General features: G+C 44.6%; 1 protein-coding gene across 2 annotated transcripts in view; it reads right to left on the bottom strand.

The window, feature by feature from the left end:
* The window catches only part of septin12 (septin 12), a 156,915-nt gene that overhangs the window by 27,028 nt on the left and 114,971 nt on the right, over window positions 1-14,916 (bottom strand). For both annotated transcript variants that reach the window (XM_084331151.1, XM_084331152.1), the window contains exon 3: window positions 13,027-13,155. In XM_084331151.1, the coding sequence (XP_084187277.1) occupies window positions 13,027-13,155 (129 nt within the window). The remainder of the gene's footprint in view (window positions 1-13,026; window positions 13,156-14,916) is intronic.

The raw sequence follows: 14,916 nt of genomic DNA, 5'->3' as shown, positions 1-14,916 counted from the left end.
CAAGCTGTTTCTTGTCAGGCTATTAGCAAACAGGAAGTCAACTGTATTCCAAACTGTTTCTTGTCAGGCTATTAGCAAACAGGAAGTCAACCGTAGTCCAAGCTGTTTCTTGTCAGGCTATTAGCAAACAGGAAGTCAACTGTAGTCCAAGCTGTTTCTTGTCAGGCTATTAGCAAACAGGAAGTCAACTGTAGTCCAAGCTGTTTCTTGTCAGGCTATTAGCAAACAGGAAGTCAACTGTAGTCCAAGCTGTTTCTTGTCAGGCTATTAGCAAACAGGAAGTCAACTGTAGTCCAAGCTGTTTCTTGTCAGGCTATTAGCAAACAGGAAGTCAACTGTATTCCAAGCTGTTTCTTGTCAGGCTATTAGCAAACAGGAAGTCAACTGTAGTCCAAGCTGTTTCCTAGCAACAGTTTATACTGTATTCTGACAATGATGCCAAATAATTTAATTGGAGAGAGAGGGAGATGGAGACTATAGTGAATTCATGTAATGCTTTCTAGCTTGACAGTGAAACTTGACAAAGTAATTTGCTTCTCTCCTTTCCCTCGATCCCACTCTCCTCGCCCTCTCTCCCTCCATCCCTCTCTCATCCCTCTCTCTCCTTCCATCCCTCTCTCCTCTCCTCTCTCCCTTTCTCCTCTCACCCCATCCCTCTCTCCTCTCCCTCCATCCCTTTCTCCTCTCACCCCATCCCTCTCTCCTCTCCCTCCATCCCTCTCTCCTCTCACCCCATCCCTCTCTCCTCTCCCTCCATCCCTCTCCTCTCCCCCCTCTCTCCTCTCCTCTCCATCCTTCTCTCCTCTCCTCTCCCTCCATCCTCCCCTCTCTCCCTCCCATTCACTTCACCAGATTTATACACGTTTAGACAACAGGAAGGAAGGAAGGAGTGAGAAGGAGAGAGAAAGAGAGACTCACACACACACTCACACACACACACACACACACACACACACACACACACACACACACACACCCACACACACACACACACACTCACACACACAAAGTAAGAACACTGCCTAAGGAGATCTAGATAGAGAGACACGATGCACTAGAGTAGCATGTAAGGGGTTAACTGTGTGTGTGTGTGTGTGTGTGTGTGTGTGTGTGTGTGTGTGTGTGTGTGTGTGTGTGTGTGTGTGTGTGTGTGTGTGTGTGTGTGTGTGTGTGTGTGGAGGGGGGTTAATGTACTGTACTGTAAGTACTGGCTGTAATGGAGCTTGTGTGTGTGTGTGTGTGTGTGTGTGTGTGTGTGTGTGTGTGTGTGTATAATCACTATTATATATTTATATTAGAGTATCGGCACAGATTACCCGATTTCACAAGTTACAGATTCCATTTAATTGGATTCAATATTGATTAAATCAGGCTTGATGCCGCTGGTTTCAGGGGGACAGCAATGACTTGTTGTCAAACGATAAAGATCTAATGTCTAGAGAGAGACACCTGCTGGTTGGGAGGCGAACTACAAATAATGTTTAATGAAATTCCTCACTCGTCCACTGAGAACACAGGATCAGTTTACTGGATATAATATATGTACTGTTTTGGTCAGTTTACAGGTTTATAGATATAATATGTACTGTTTTGGTCAGTTTACAGATCCACTGGATATAATATGTACTGTATTGGCACCAGCCTCCCTAGTTGGACTGGAACTATTTATATGAGAATTCTTGGATGAAGTAGCATTCCCCCTTTAAGAAGGGGGGGGCGGAGGGCCTCTGTGCCCTGGGGCCCGGGGGCAGGCGGAGGGGGCGGGCCCCTCACAAATCAGTCACTAGGAAGGAAAGACCACCTCAGTCACTGCAGGCCTCTTCAAAGAGCAGGGGAATTACGCCCCCACCCAGTTCACCTGCAGATAACGTGTGTGTGTGTGTGTGTGTGTGTGTGTGTGTGTGTGTGTGTGTGTGTGTGTGTGTGTGTGTGTGTGTGTGTGTGTGTGTGTGTGTGTGTGTGTATGTGTGTGTGTGTGTGTGTGTGTGTGTGAGAGATGGTCAGATAAGAGTGAATGAGAATACCTTTTCTGTGCTTGTGCGTGTGTGTGTGTACGTGTGTGTGCACTCACGCAGGTAACGTATGTTTGTATGTGTGTCCCCGAGCAGGATAGTCTAAATAACTCTGATTTGAGGAGCATGTTCCCAGCGGTCAGGAATCTCCTGAGAGCAGAAACACAACCAGGCTGTCATCAGACCAGGAAGCTGTCATCAGACCAGGAAGCTGTCATCAGACCAGGAAGCTGCTGTTGACTTAGCAACTCCAGAATGTTACCTTTCAAAAGACACCGGACCCATGCATGTGCTATAAGTATAAAGCATAAAGCTAAGCTTTGCAAAAAAGGTATGCAAAAAGACTAACTCAGTAGTTAACATGAATGAATAGAAGATTAACTCAGTAGTTAGCATGAATGAATAGAAGACTAACTCAGTAGATAACGTGAATAAATAGAAGATTCAGTTGTTAACATGAGCCTGTCTGTCTGTCTGTCTGTCTGTCTGTCTGTCTGTCTGTCTGTCTGTCTGTCTGTCTGTCTGTCTGTCTGTCTGTCTGTCTGTCTGTCTGTCTGTCTGTCTATCTATCTATCTATCTATCTATCTATCTATCTATCTATCTATCTATCTATCTATCTATCTATCTATCTATCTATCTATCTATCTATCTATCTATCTATCTATCTATCTGTGTTGTGGCAGCTCACTGGGCAGCATGGATAAACACACATGTGCGCGGGAAGTGTATTGTATTTTGCTTTATTTGACGTCTGCTTTTAATGAGGTCTTTTACTAGATCTCCAGTCTGTTTTTACAGTAGCCAGCGGGGCTGAACCGTGTAGTTGTGCAACCGCCTCTCTCTTCCCCCCAGAGGCAGCGAGTTTACAGGCAGTGAACAAGTCAGACATGTCCCTGGCAACACGTGGAGGGGCTGCAACACCCTGTAACTCTAACACGCTAACTATGACTTATAGATACCTGGCTGGAACACAACTCTAACACGCTAACTATGACTTATAGAGACCTGGCAGAAACACAACTCTAACACGCTAACTATGACTTATAGATACCTGGCAGAAACACAACTCTAACACGCTAACTATGACTTATAGATACCTGGCAGAAACACAACTCTAACACGCTAACTATGACTTATAGATACCTGGCAGAAACACAACTCTAACACGCTAACTATGACTTATAGATAGATACCTGGCAGAAACACAACTCTAACACGCTAACTATGACTTATAGATCTATAGATCTATAGATCTATAGATCTATCTATCTATCTATCTATCTATCTATCTATCTATCTATCTATCTATCTATCTATCTATCTATCTATCTATCTATCTATCTATCTATCTATCTATCTATCTATCTATCTATCTATCTATCTGACTGGGTTCTTAAATGGTCCTAAAGATCAGGTGAATCAACATATTGATTTCATATTGGTATTGCAATATGAAAGAGCTCAATATCCTGCCATTCGTGTCATATATTCCATAGCAGCCCAATGTATTCCCACAATACATACAAAATATATTCCACCTAGTGTCTATAGTCCCCCCTGAGACATATTCAACCCTAGTTCCACCTAGTGTCTATAGTCCCCCCTGAGACGTCTTCAACCCTAGTTCCACCTAGTGTCTATAGTCCCCCCTGAGACGTCTTCAACCCTAGTTCCACCTAGTGTCTATAGTCCCCCCTGAGACGTCTTCAACCCTAGTTCCACCTAGTGTCTATAGTCCCCCCTGAGACGTCTTCAACCCTAGTTCCACCTAGTGTCTATAGTCCTCCTGAGACGTATTCAACCCTAGTTCCACCTAGTGTCTATAGTCCCCCCTGAGACTGTTTCCACGCACCGAAACGTGAAGTATGTACGTTTGTCCGTCGCGAATACAACTACCGTTACACCTCTAGTGGGCAGTAGCCATTGTGACATTGTGTCATTAGATTGTTCAGTTCCCAAAGTTCCAATCACACCACTGTGATCGCTTGAAAGGTTTGAAAGTGATATTGCAAGTTACAGTACGTCGCAATCGCAATATCTACTTAGATGACAGTTGTTTTCATCCGCATCGAACAGCTCAGTGACTCAGGACAGCTCACAGTAACTCACGACAGCTCACAGTAACTCAGGACAGCTCACAGTAACTCAGGACAGCTCACAGTGACTCAGGACAGCTCACAGTAACTCAGGACAGCTCACAGTAACTCAGGACAGCTCACAGTAACTAAGGACAGCTCACAGTAACTAAGGACAGCTCAGAGTGACTCACGACAGCTCAGAATGACTCAGGATTAACACATTATCACATCACCCCCCTTGAAATATGATGTCGGGGTGCCTCAAGGATCGATCCTGGGACCTTTGTTGTTCAGTCTGTTCATAAACGACTTGCCCTCTCTGTCTGTGCTGGCACAACAGCCCAGATACAGATGTATGCAGACGACACAGTGGTTTACGTGCACGCAAACAACAAAACCCAGGCAGCACACAAACCGAACGCAATAATGGCCGCACGCATAGTAAAATGGCTCTCAGAAAACTGTCTCCACCTCAACGCAAAGAAAACAGTCTGCCTGTTCTTTGAAAAAAAAGACTGTGAGTGCGTGGCTGATGTCGACACACGGAGTCCAACCTGAAATATAATGGTGTTTTCCTTGTGTTTTGTGTTTCCCGTGGGTGTGTGTGTTCTCGCTAGGTCTAGTTTTGGGGAGTGTGGGCTGGTGTACTACATGTGACGGGAGCAGACGTGTTCTACCACATGTGACGGGAGCAGACGTGTTCCCTGAGCCGTGTGAGAGTGTGAGGCTGCGTGTGTTTAGCAAACATGTCACGATTCTACAGGTTTGCATTCTTGGAACGTCGGTTTGAAAAAAAAAAAGAACATCACACCCCCCCCCCCCCCCCTCTCTCTCTTTCTCTCTCTTTCTCTTGGAAAGAGGAGTCTGTGTTTATTTTATCTTGAGTGAAGCTGTCTGTGTGTGTGTGTGTGTGTGTGTGTGTGTGTGTGTGTGTGTGTGTGTGTGTGTGTGTGTGTGTGTCCATCAGGACATGAATAACCATTTCATATCTCAGACCAGAGATCTTCTTTTCAACACACGTGCACATGCATACACACACACACACACACATACACACACTTACATTTATTCCCTGAGGGGTCACCCTGAGGTCCTGACTGGTCGTTAACCCTTTCACTGCCACACGACAGAAGGTTAACCCTTTACTATCACACAACCGACGGTCGCCATGTATTGTCGCAGTGAAAGGGTTAACCGTTTGGTAGCGCGGCAGTGAAAGTGTTAAAGAACTGGCGTCTATCGCAAAGAGTAGGGGGTTCCCCGGCGTTCATTAAGGCCACCTAATACTAATGGGCTGGTATCAATCCTTGTCTCCTGAGCCGTTCAGCCATTGTGTGTAGTGTGATGTGTGTCTGGTGCCAGTGTATGGTAGTCATTGTGTAGTGTGATGTGTGCCTGGTGCCAGTGTATGGTAGTCAGTGTGTAGTGTGATGTGTGCCTGGTGCCAGTGTATGGTAGTCAGTGTGTAGTGTGATGTGTGTCTGGTGCCAGTGTATGGTAGTCAGTGTGTAGTGTGATGTGTGCCTGGTGCCAGTGTATGGTAGTCAGTGTGTAGTGTGATGTGTGCCTGGTGCCAGTGTATGGTAGTCATTGTGTAGTGTGATGTGTGCCTGGTGCCAGTGTATGGTAGTCAGTGTGTAGTGTAATGTGTGCCTGGTGCCTGTGTATGGTAGTCATTGTGTAGTGTGATGTGTGCCTGGTGCCAGTGTATGGTAGTCAGTGTGTAGTGTGATGTGTGTCTGGTGCCAGTGTATGGTAGTCATTGTGTAGTGTGATGTGTGTCTGGTGCCAGTGTATGGTAGTCAGTGTGTAGTGTAATGTGTGCCTGGTGCCTGTGTATGGTAGTCATTGTGTAGTGTAATGTGTGCCTGGTGCCTTTGTATGGTCATTGAGCCTGTAGCCCAAGGTTGGCTACTAGTCGAGAAGGTACAACACGCAAAATGGTCCGTGCGGACCCCGCAACCTATAGACAGTTCCAACTTCAGTGTGTGAATTACGTTAATCCACCACAGTTTCACCCTGAAAGCAAATACTCATGTGATCTGTATTATGTCTAAATAAAAGCAATCAATCAATCAATCAATCAATCACAATTATAGTTTGTTTGGCCAGTTTGTGAAATTAAGGCCTGCCTCTTATATAAGCCTCTCTCTAATAAAGGCCTGGTGCTCTTTGCAGCTGAGGTAAATACAACACCCGTCCTATATTTGAGGATTTACGGTAGTTCATTATTTACATGGAGGATCAGTGACCTTTCACCTTGCATGGTGCAAACAGAGTTCATTATTTACATGGAGTAGCAGTGACCTTTCACCTCGCATGGTGCAAACAGAGTTCATTATTTACATGGAGGATCACGAGAGCTCTTTTTCTGGAATAAGTAAGTATAATAATAATAATAATAATAATAATAATAATAATAATAATAATAATAATAATAATAATAATACATAAGTTGTGTAGGTGGCTCGGGAGGTAGAGCAGTCGTCTGGTAATTCGGAGGTTCCTGGTTAATTTCCTGCTCCTCCCGGGCAGCGTGTCGATGTGTCCTTGAGCAAGACACTTAACCCCTAATTGCTCCTGATGAGCAGGTTGGCACCTTGCGCTGTCGCTTCCGGCGTCAGTGTGTGAATGTGTGAGTGAACGGGTAAAAATGTGAGGAACAAATTGTAAAGCGCTTTGGATAAAAGCTGTTCTATAAATGCAGCCATTTACCATTTTTACCACACAGTCCTGGTTTCACATCAAACTCACTGGATTCCTTCCGTCAGGCTGCAACACAGAAGCTCAGCAGACAGAGGTCTGGTCGGGACCGTCTAGGTCTCAGATGACCATACAAGGCTCCTCGTTCCTCACAGGTTCCTCTGCGGTGCAGACAGTCCTTTTTCAACTCAACAGTTATGGAACATCCTTCTAACCTGAGAGGTGCGGTATTTTGGGATTTTGAATGCGTTGTATGAAAACCGCCAATGGAATTAAACATGGTTTAAGTTGAACACACACACACACACATATCTACTCCACAGTCACACAAAGTAGATTTCAGTGGTCCTCAGTCAGACAAGAGCTTGACCCCATTGGTTTGTGGCCAACTATTCGGAGCTACAGCATGGATTGTGCTGATAAAGGCCTCCATGGATCAAATCAAATCAAATGTATTTGATTTCACAGGTAATGCCCCCAAGTCTTCTTTAAACAAGTCAAGAAGAAACATCACAATAAATCAAGAACAAAAACCACCATAAAATCCAAAATAAATGCAACACTCCTAGACATCAATCAATCAGCGACTGGAGCGAACGGAACGGCCTTCTCCTGAACACAAAAAAGACCAAGGAGATGGTACTGGATTTCCGCAGGTCGAAACCACCTCTGCAACCAGTCAGCATACGGGGAAACATTGCGACGGTGCAGACATACAAATATTTAGGTGTGCACCTGGACGATAAGCTGGCCTGGGCTGCAAACGCTCTACAAGAAAGGACAGAGCCGGCTGTTCTTCCTCAGGAGGCTCAGGTCTTTTAATGTGTGTGGGGAAATGTTGTTCATGTTCTATCAGGCAGTGGTGTCAAGTGTGCTCCTCTATGCCGCTGTCTGCTGGGGTGGTAATACCACGGCCAGGGATGCCAGGCGGCTGGATAAGCTGGTGAAAAACTGACCCACTGGGGACCGTGGTGGAGAGCCGCACGCAGAGCAAGCTGCTGGCCATCATGGGCAATACCAACCACCCTCTCCACCGCCCCCTGGTGGGGCAGAGCAGCAGTCGCAGCGGACGGCTCATCTCCCTGCACTCACGGACTGAGCGGCACAGGAGGTCCTTTGTCCCCACAGCCATCAGACTGTACAACAGCGTAATATAGTGCGGGGGACCTTGACCTCTGACCCACACACCTGTTTTTACACCTGTTTTTATACACTGTTTTATACACCTGCTTTTATCTAATCACGCTCCTATTAATATTGATGGATATGATTTAATTGAATTTTATCGTGTGCTTATTTTTTATTCATGATGCAGACATAACGTGTAATAACTGAATGAGAACTGTCAATGTCTGTATACTGTGTGAGCTGCGAGATACCCTGAATTTCCCCAAGGGGATTAATAAAGTATCTATCTTATCTATCTATCTATCTATCTATCTATCTATCTATCTATCTATCTATCTATCTATCTATCTATCTATCTATCTATCTATCTATCTATCTATCTATCTATCTATCTATCTATCTATCTATCTATCTATCTATCTATCAAGGTAAGGGAAAAACTCACTAAAACCTAGCAATAGGAAAAAAGCACCACAGGCGATGTGGAGGAGAGAAACATTAGAAGGGCTGTTCAAAGGGTGATACCCCAACTTGGATGTCGGTGATAATATGTTGATGTCGATGACAATAAATACAACTTTAAGTAGACTTACTTATTGCTGTTGTTCACATCTCAAATATATGAGTTTGATAGAGTATAAGGGTAATTTTCCTTCAAATAAAAGGATCATCATCAGTCAGAAGAAGGGCTGAATGAATGAATGATCATTGTATTTATAAAGCACTTTTCTTTACAATGTAGGCTGGAAATGGCCTCCACCACCACTGTGTACTGTGTACCAGAGTCGAATCTTGTTGATAACATGCAGGCAATAGCTTTAGCTAATGCTATCATAGCATCATGATCTGTAATGTGTCAACTGGACAACGCCAGCCCCGCCTGCCAACGCCATATAGATAGCGAACGTTGACGTTTGCAAACAAAGTCAACGTCATCCAGCTGACACCACAGATCTAGATATGACAACGTTAGCTAACGCTAAAGCTAATGCTAACGCGAGGGAAACGTTAATGTACGGTAGTCAGTGTAGCGGGAGGCAGCACTTAATTTGCATTGGCAAGAGTTTATCTCATTCTATATCACGGCAAAAATACTTTTTTTTGCGACCTTATATTGGAAGCCGGCCTGTATTTGTCTGCATGCATAAAAAAAAACAGCTTATATAAGAGGCCCGTCCTTTATTCTAGTACCCTCCACTATTAGAGGATTTACGGTATGTTTGCACCATGTAAGGTGAAAGGTCACCGATACGTCACAACTCTTGACATTTCTAGGACTGGCCGAATGCACCATGCCACCCTACAGTTGAACTGGATGGCCAAAGAAACTACAACAATGAGAGATGATGCGTTCAAAGCGGCGCCAATGGGGTGAAAATAACAGTTCCTGTCTCCTCCATGGGCGGTTTACACAGGAGCTATCGCTAACACTGTGAGCTGAACAAACAAACTTGTTTTTCACTGGATCTACAAGTCAGAGAAATGGTGATTTAGTGTCAAAATGTTCAGAACACCTTCAAGTTGTGGGCGGCTAAGTGGCGCAGTGGGCAAGGCACTCGCCACTAACGCAGGAGATGCTGGGTTCGAGCCCAGCTCTCTGCGTTGCTACCAGCTTGGCTGGTCGTTCATACTAACACAATTGGCAGTGTTAGCAGGTGGGAAAGCTGGTGGGTGGGTCCTGGTCGTTGTAAACAGTGACCCCTACAGTTCGGTCGGGGCGCCTGCACAGCGAGGGAAAGACCTGGGGGAGGTAGTGTGATACTTCCACACGTTACACTCCCCCAGTGAGAGTCCGCGCTGCCAGGTGAAAAGAAGCGGTGGGCTGGCTACACATGTGTCGGAGGCATGTGATAGTCTCCGCCCTCCCAGACCGACGGTATGGGGTAGAGTGCACAACGACCAGGAAGGGGATTGGGAATTGGCATAACGACTAACATTGGGATGGGAGAAAAACGGAGGAAAAAGGAGGGGGGAAAAGATAAATAATAATAAAAAAAAAAACACCTTCAAGTTGTAAGAGAACGTCTAATATTGACCTTGGTTTCTATAGTAAAGAGACAATAGCCTCATTTGGCCAAAACCTCTACATCTCATTGGGGTGAATGGAGCCTGTGCTGCTCTAAGGGGAGGCAGTAAGCCGACCAATGGTGCATCTTGTATCACTCACATGATACATACAGGAAGTGAGAAGGACTTCATCTCATTTTGAAAGGTCTCTGGTGTGGCTTGCTAGTCAACCTTATACACAAACAGACACACACAGACACACACACACACACACACACACACACACACACACACACACACACACACACACACACATACACACACACACACACACACACACACACATACACACACACACACACACACAGACACACACACAGACACACACACAGACACACACAGACACACACACACACACACACACACACACTGAGTCTTGTACAGCAGCGTCTCCTACACTATATAACTCATATCTGGTGTTTTTCACTGTTTCGCAGCAGAACGCCAGTATAGTATTATATATAATATTATTCACACAGCCTGGTGTGTGTGTATGTTTGTGTGTATATATGTGTGTGTGTGTACGTGCGTGTGTATATGTGTGTGTGTGTGTACGTATATGTGTATATGTGTGTGCGTACGTGTGTGTGGTGTGTATATGTGTGTATGTGTATGTATGTGTATATGTGTACATGTGTGTGTGTGGCGTGTATGTGTGTGGTGTGTATACGTGTACATGTGTGTATATGTGTGTGTGTGTGTGTGTATATGTGTACATGTGTGTGGTGTATACATGTGTGTGTGGTGTATATGTGTGTGTGTGTGTGTGTGTGTGTGTGTGTGTGTGTGTGTACATGTGTGTGTGGTGTATATGTGTATATGTGTGTGTGGTGTGTGTGTATATGTGTACATGTGTGTGTGGTGTGGTATGTATATGTGTACATGTGTGTGTGTGGTGTGTGTGTGTATATATATGTGTGTGTGTGTGTGTGGTGTGTACATGTGTGTGTGTGGTGTGTGTGTGTGTATATTGTGTATATGTGTGTGTGTGGTGTGTACATGTGTGTGTGTGGTGTGTGTGTGTGTGTGTGTGTGTGGTGTGTGTGTAGATATGTGTATGTGTGTGTGTGTGTGTGTGGGGTGTACATGTGTGGGTGTGGTGTGTATAAGTGTACATGTGTGTGTGGTGTGTGCATGTGTGTATGTGTGGTGTGTACATGTGTGTGTGTATGTACATGTGTGTGTATGTATGTGTACATGTGTACATGTGTGTGGTGTATATGTGTGTGTGTGTGTGTGTGTGTGTGTGTGTGTGTGTGTATATGCGTACATGTGTGTGTGTGTGTGTGTGTGTGTGTGTGTGTGTGGTGTGTACATGTGTGTGTGGTGTGTACGTGTGTGTGTGTGTGTGTGTGGTGTATATGTGTGTGTGTGGTGTGTACACGTGTGTGTGGTGTGTACGTGTGTGTGTGGTGTGTACGTGTGTGTGTGTGTGTGTGTGGTGTATATGTGTGTGTGGTGTGTAAATGTGTGTGTGGTGTGTACGTGTGTGTGTGTGTGTGTGTGTGGTGTATATGTGTGTGTGTGTACATGTGTGTGTGTACATGTGTGTGGTGTGTGTGTGTACATATGTGTGTGTGTACATGTGTGTGTGTGTACATGTGTGTGGTGTGTGTGTGTACATGTGTGTGTACATGTGTGTGTGTGTGTGGTGTGTGTGTGTGTACATGTGTGTGGTGTGTGTGTGTGTACATGTGTGTGTGTACATGTGTGTATGTGTGTGTGTGTGTGTGTGTGTGTGTGTGTGTACATGTGTGTGTGTACATGTGTGTGTGTGTACATGTGTGTGTACATTAAGGCTGAGCCCGAACCCTGTTTTTAGGGTTCGAATGTTCGCCAGGGTTTATCGAACGAACGTTCGAACGTTCGTTTTTTGTAATTTTTTTAATAAAAAAATTGTTTTATTACATTTTTTTTTATATATAATTTTTGTATATTTTTTTTGTATTATTATAGATCCTACGGAGGGCGGCATTGCATAATCTATTGGTGAAAAAACATGTTGTTTACAGTGGTGGCTGTTCATGTAAACATGTAAGTAAACAAAGCACTCAGAAGAAAATAAACAAGCTACTACTGAGTACTGCATCAAAGTTCCTACTTATGATAAACAATAGCCCTTGCACACTGCAGTCACGTAAGGGGCTAGATAAACAAAGGCATTCGTTTTGTGGCATTAACGTTATATAGTTAGTGTTACACGTTCAATAACAGGTATTCACTCTTGGTCGACGGGAAGGAGAGAGGCGCGCGCCTCGGCTCCTTCCACCGTCTACCTCGGAACGGGGGACGGCAGAGAGACGGAGAGACACCGGCGCGGGGGTCCCGCCGGGCTCCCAACACGCCTGCCGCCTCGGCCAGAGTTGTTTCCAACGCAACCACCTCCCGCCATGAAGCTCGCGCTCCGTGGCCGAAAAAGGCTGGTATTCATTAATGATCCTTCCGCAGGTTCACCTATGGAAACCTTGTTACGACTTTTACTTCCTCGGCGGGGAGCTAACGCTACGTTAATGCTTCTCGCAAGCAGATCATTGCCGGAAGTAAAAAAAATAATAAACGCTTGCCGATTGGTGGTAACAGCAGAGGCGGGTGCAAGCGGTGTGACGTAATTGGCAGAATCGCCTGTCATTCAATCAAAATTGTTCTATTGCATTGGTTGAGACTAGAGCTCTGGTTGAGTATCCAGCAACAGCCCGGCAGAGACCATACTGGTTGAGCCCAGCGATCTCACTCGGGGGACGCGCCGCTTCACATCGCCTCACCGTCGTTGCGCCTGCTTTATTTTTTTTTCACCGAACGTTCGAACCCATTAATTAAAGTCCGAATGTCAGCTTAACGAACGAACGTTCGAACGTTCGGGCTCAGCCTTAGTGTACATGTGTGTGGTGTGTGTGTACATGTGTGTACATGTGTGTGTACATGTGTGTGTGTGTGTGTGTGTGTGTGTACATGTGTGTGTGTGTGTGTGTGTACATGTGTGTGTGTGTGTGTGTGTGTGTGTGTGTGTGTGTGTGTGTGTGTGTGTGTGTGTCCTCACCGTGGCTGACGGCCTGCAGCTTGATGGTCTTGCAGATCTTCTCCTCGTAGTTGGGGGAGCAGGACTTGCGACTGACCTTGGACTTAAACAGCGTGTTGACCAGGGTTGACTTGCCCAGGCCGCTCTGACCTGCAACATGACACCACAGACACGGTTAGACGAGGAGCAAATTATAATAATAATAATAATAATAATAATAATAATAATAATAATAATAATAATAATAATAATAATACATTTATTTTATATAGCGCCTTACATTAGGCATCTGAAAGTGCTTTACATACATGGCATTATAGAATATGGACAAACACAGTACATGGACTTTCACAATAACGACATGGTGGGGATAATACAGAGAGAGGGAGACAACTTGGAGACAAGACAGAGAGAACATTTTAATAATAATAATACTAAAATATAGGTGTGTACAGATGTGAAACTGTAAGTGATGCAGGGGTTGGGGGTCAGGTGTGAGGGTATGCAATGTTGAACAGGTGGGTTTTGAGGTGGGACTTAAATGTTTCTACAGATGGGGCTTCTTTGATGTGTGATGGGAGTTGATTCCAGAGTCGGGGAGCAGAGGAGGAGAATGATTTGTTTTCTGTGGACTTAAGGCGGTAGTGTGGTGTGCTCAGAAGGGCTGAGTTGGATGAGCGGAGTGAGCGGGAGGGAGTGTAGTGTTGAAGGAGGTTGTAGATGTAATCAGGTGCTAGTGGAGTGGAGGGCTTTGTAAGTGAGGAGACGGATCTTAAAGTCAATCCTATACTTGACAGGGAGCCAGTGAAGTGAGGAGAGGACCGGTGTGATGTGGGAGAACTTGGGGCAGCGGGTGATGATGATGCGGGCTGAGGTGTTCTGAACTAGTTGAAGTTTATGGAGGGGTTTAGATGTTGAGCCAATGAGTAATGCATTACAGTAATCTAGACGGGAGAAGACGTCTTGGTGATGTTGTGTGGTTCGAATGATATCAACAATCACATTAACCCTTTCACTACACACACACTACCAAATGGTTAACCCTTTCACTGCGACAATACAGAAGGTTAATAACCCTTTCACTGCCACACGGCAAAGGGTTAACCCTTTCACTAGCACACTACAGAAGGTTAACCCTTTCACTAGCACACTACAGACGGTTAACCTTCAGAAAGGCTAACTTTCTGTAGTGTGGCAGTGAAAGGGTTAAACAACAATTCAACAACTCAACCATACAGGACACATTTATTCTATATATTGTCTGGAAGGAATGAGTCCAGTATATACTGTACAATAACACAATACAGTATATAATGTACAATAACACGATACAGAGCTTGTTTCTCTTACTGTACGACAACAGTCAACATACTGCAGCTAATACTGAACACACTGAACATTATCTTATTAGATAAAACACACGTGTAAAGTTTTCCATTGGGGACATAATTTGCAATCGAAAAAATGTAAAAGAAATAACAATATATTGCAGCATCGTAATATATATACAATATCGCGACTCTAGTATTGTGATAATATTAATAAGGCTGTCAAAGTTAACGCGGTATTAACGCGTTATCGCCCGATTCTATTAACGCCACTATTTTTTTTAACTCACGATTAACAATTTTTTTTTTTTTTTTTTTTTTTTTTTTACTTTTTTAAACTTTTTTTTTCTAGGCTTCACTCAAGTTCAAGTTCAAGTTCCTTTTATTGCCACACGGCCAGGCCGGTGGAATTCAAGCACGGTGCAGGTGGCTGCGACAATACACCACATAAAACATAAAAGACACATGGAACAGTACAGTACGAAAAACTATAGATGTCAGTTCAATGTAACATAAACCAGAAGAAACATAACAGCACACACACACGCACGCACGCGCGCGCACGCACACACACACACACACA

The sequence above is a fragment of the Notolepis coatsorum genome, assembly GCF_963971535.1.
Source record: "Notolepis coatsorum genome assembly, chromosome: 15".
In the NCBI taxonomy this organism is placed as follows: domain Eukaryota; kingdom Metazoa; phylum Chordata; class Actinopteri; order Aulopiformes; family Paralepididae; genus Notolepis; species Notolepis coatsorum.
This window is presented reverse-complemented; position numbering and strand designations above follow the sequence as displayed.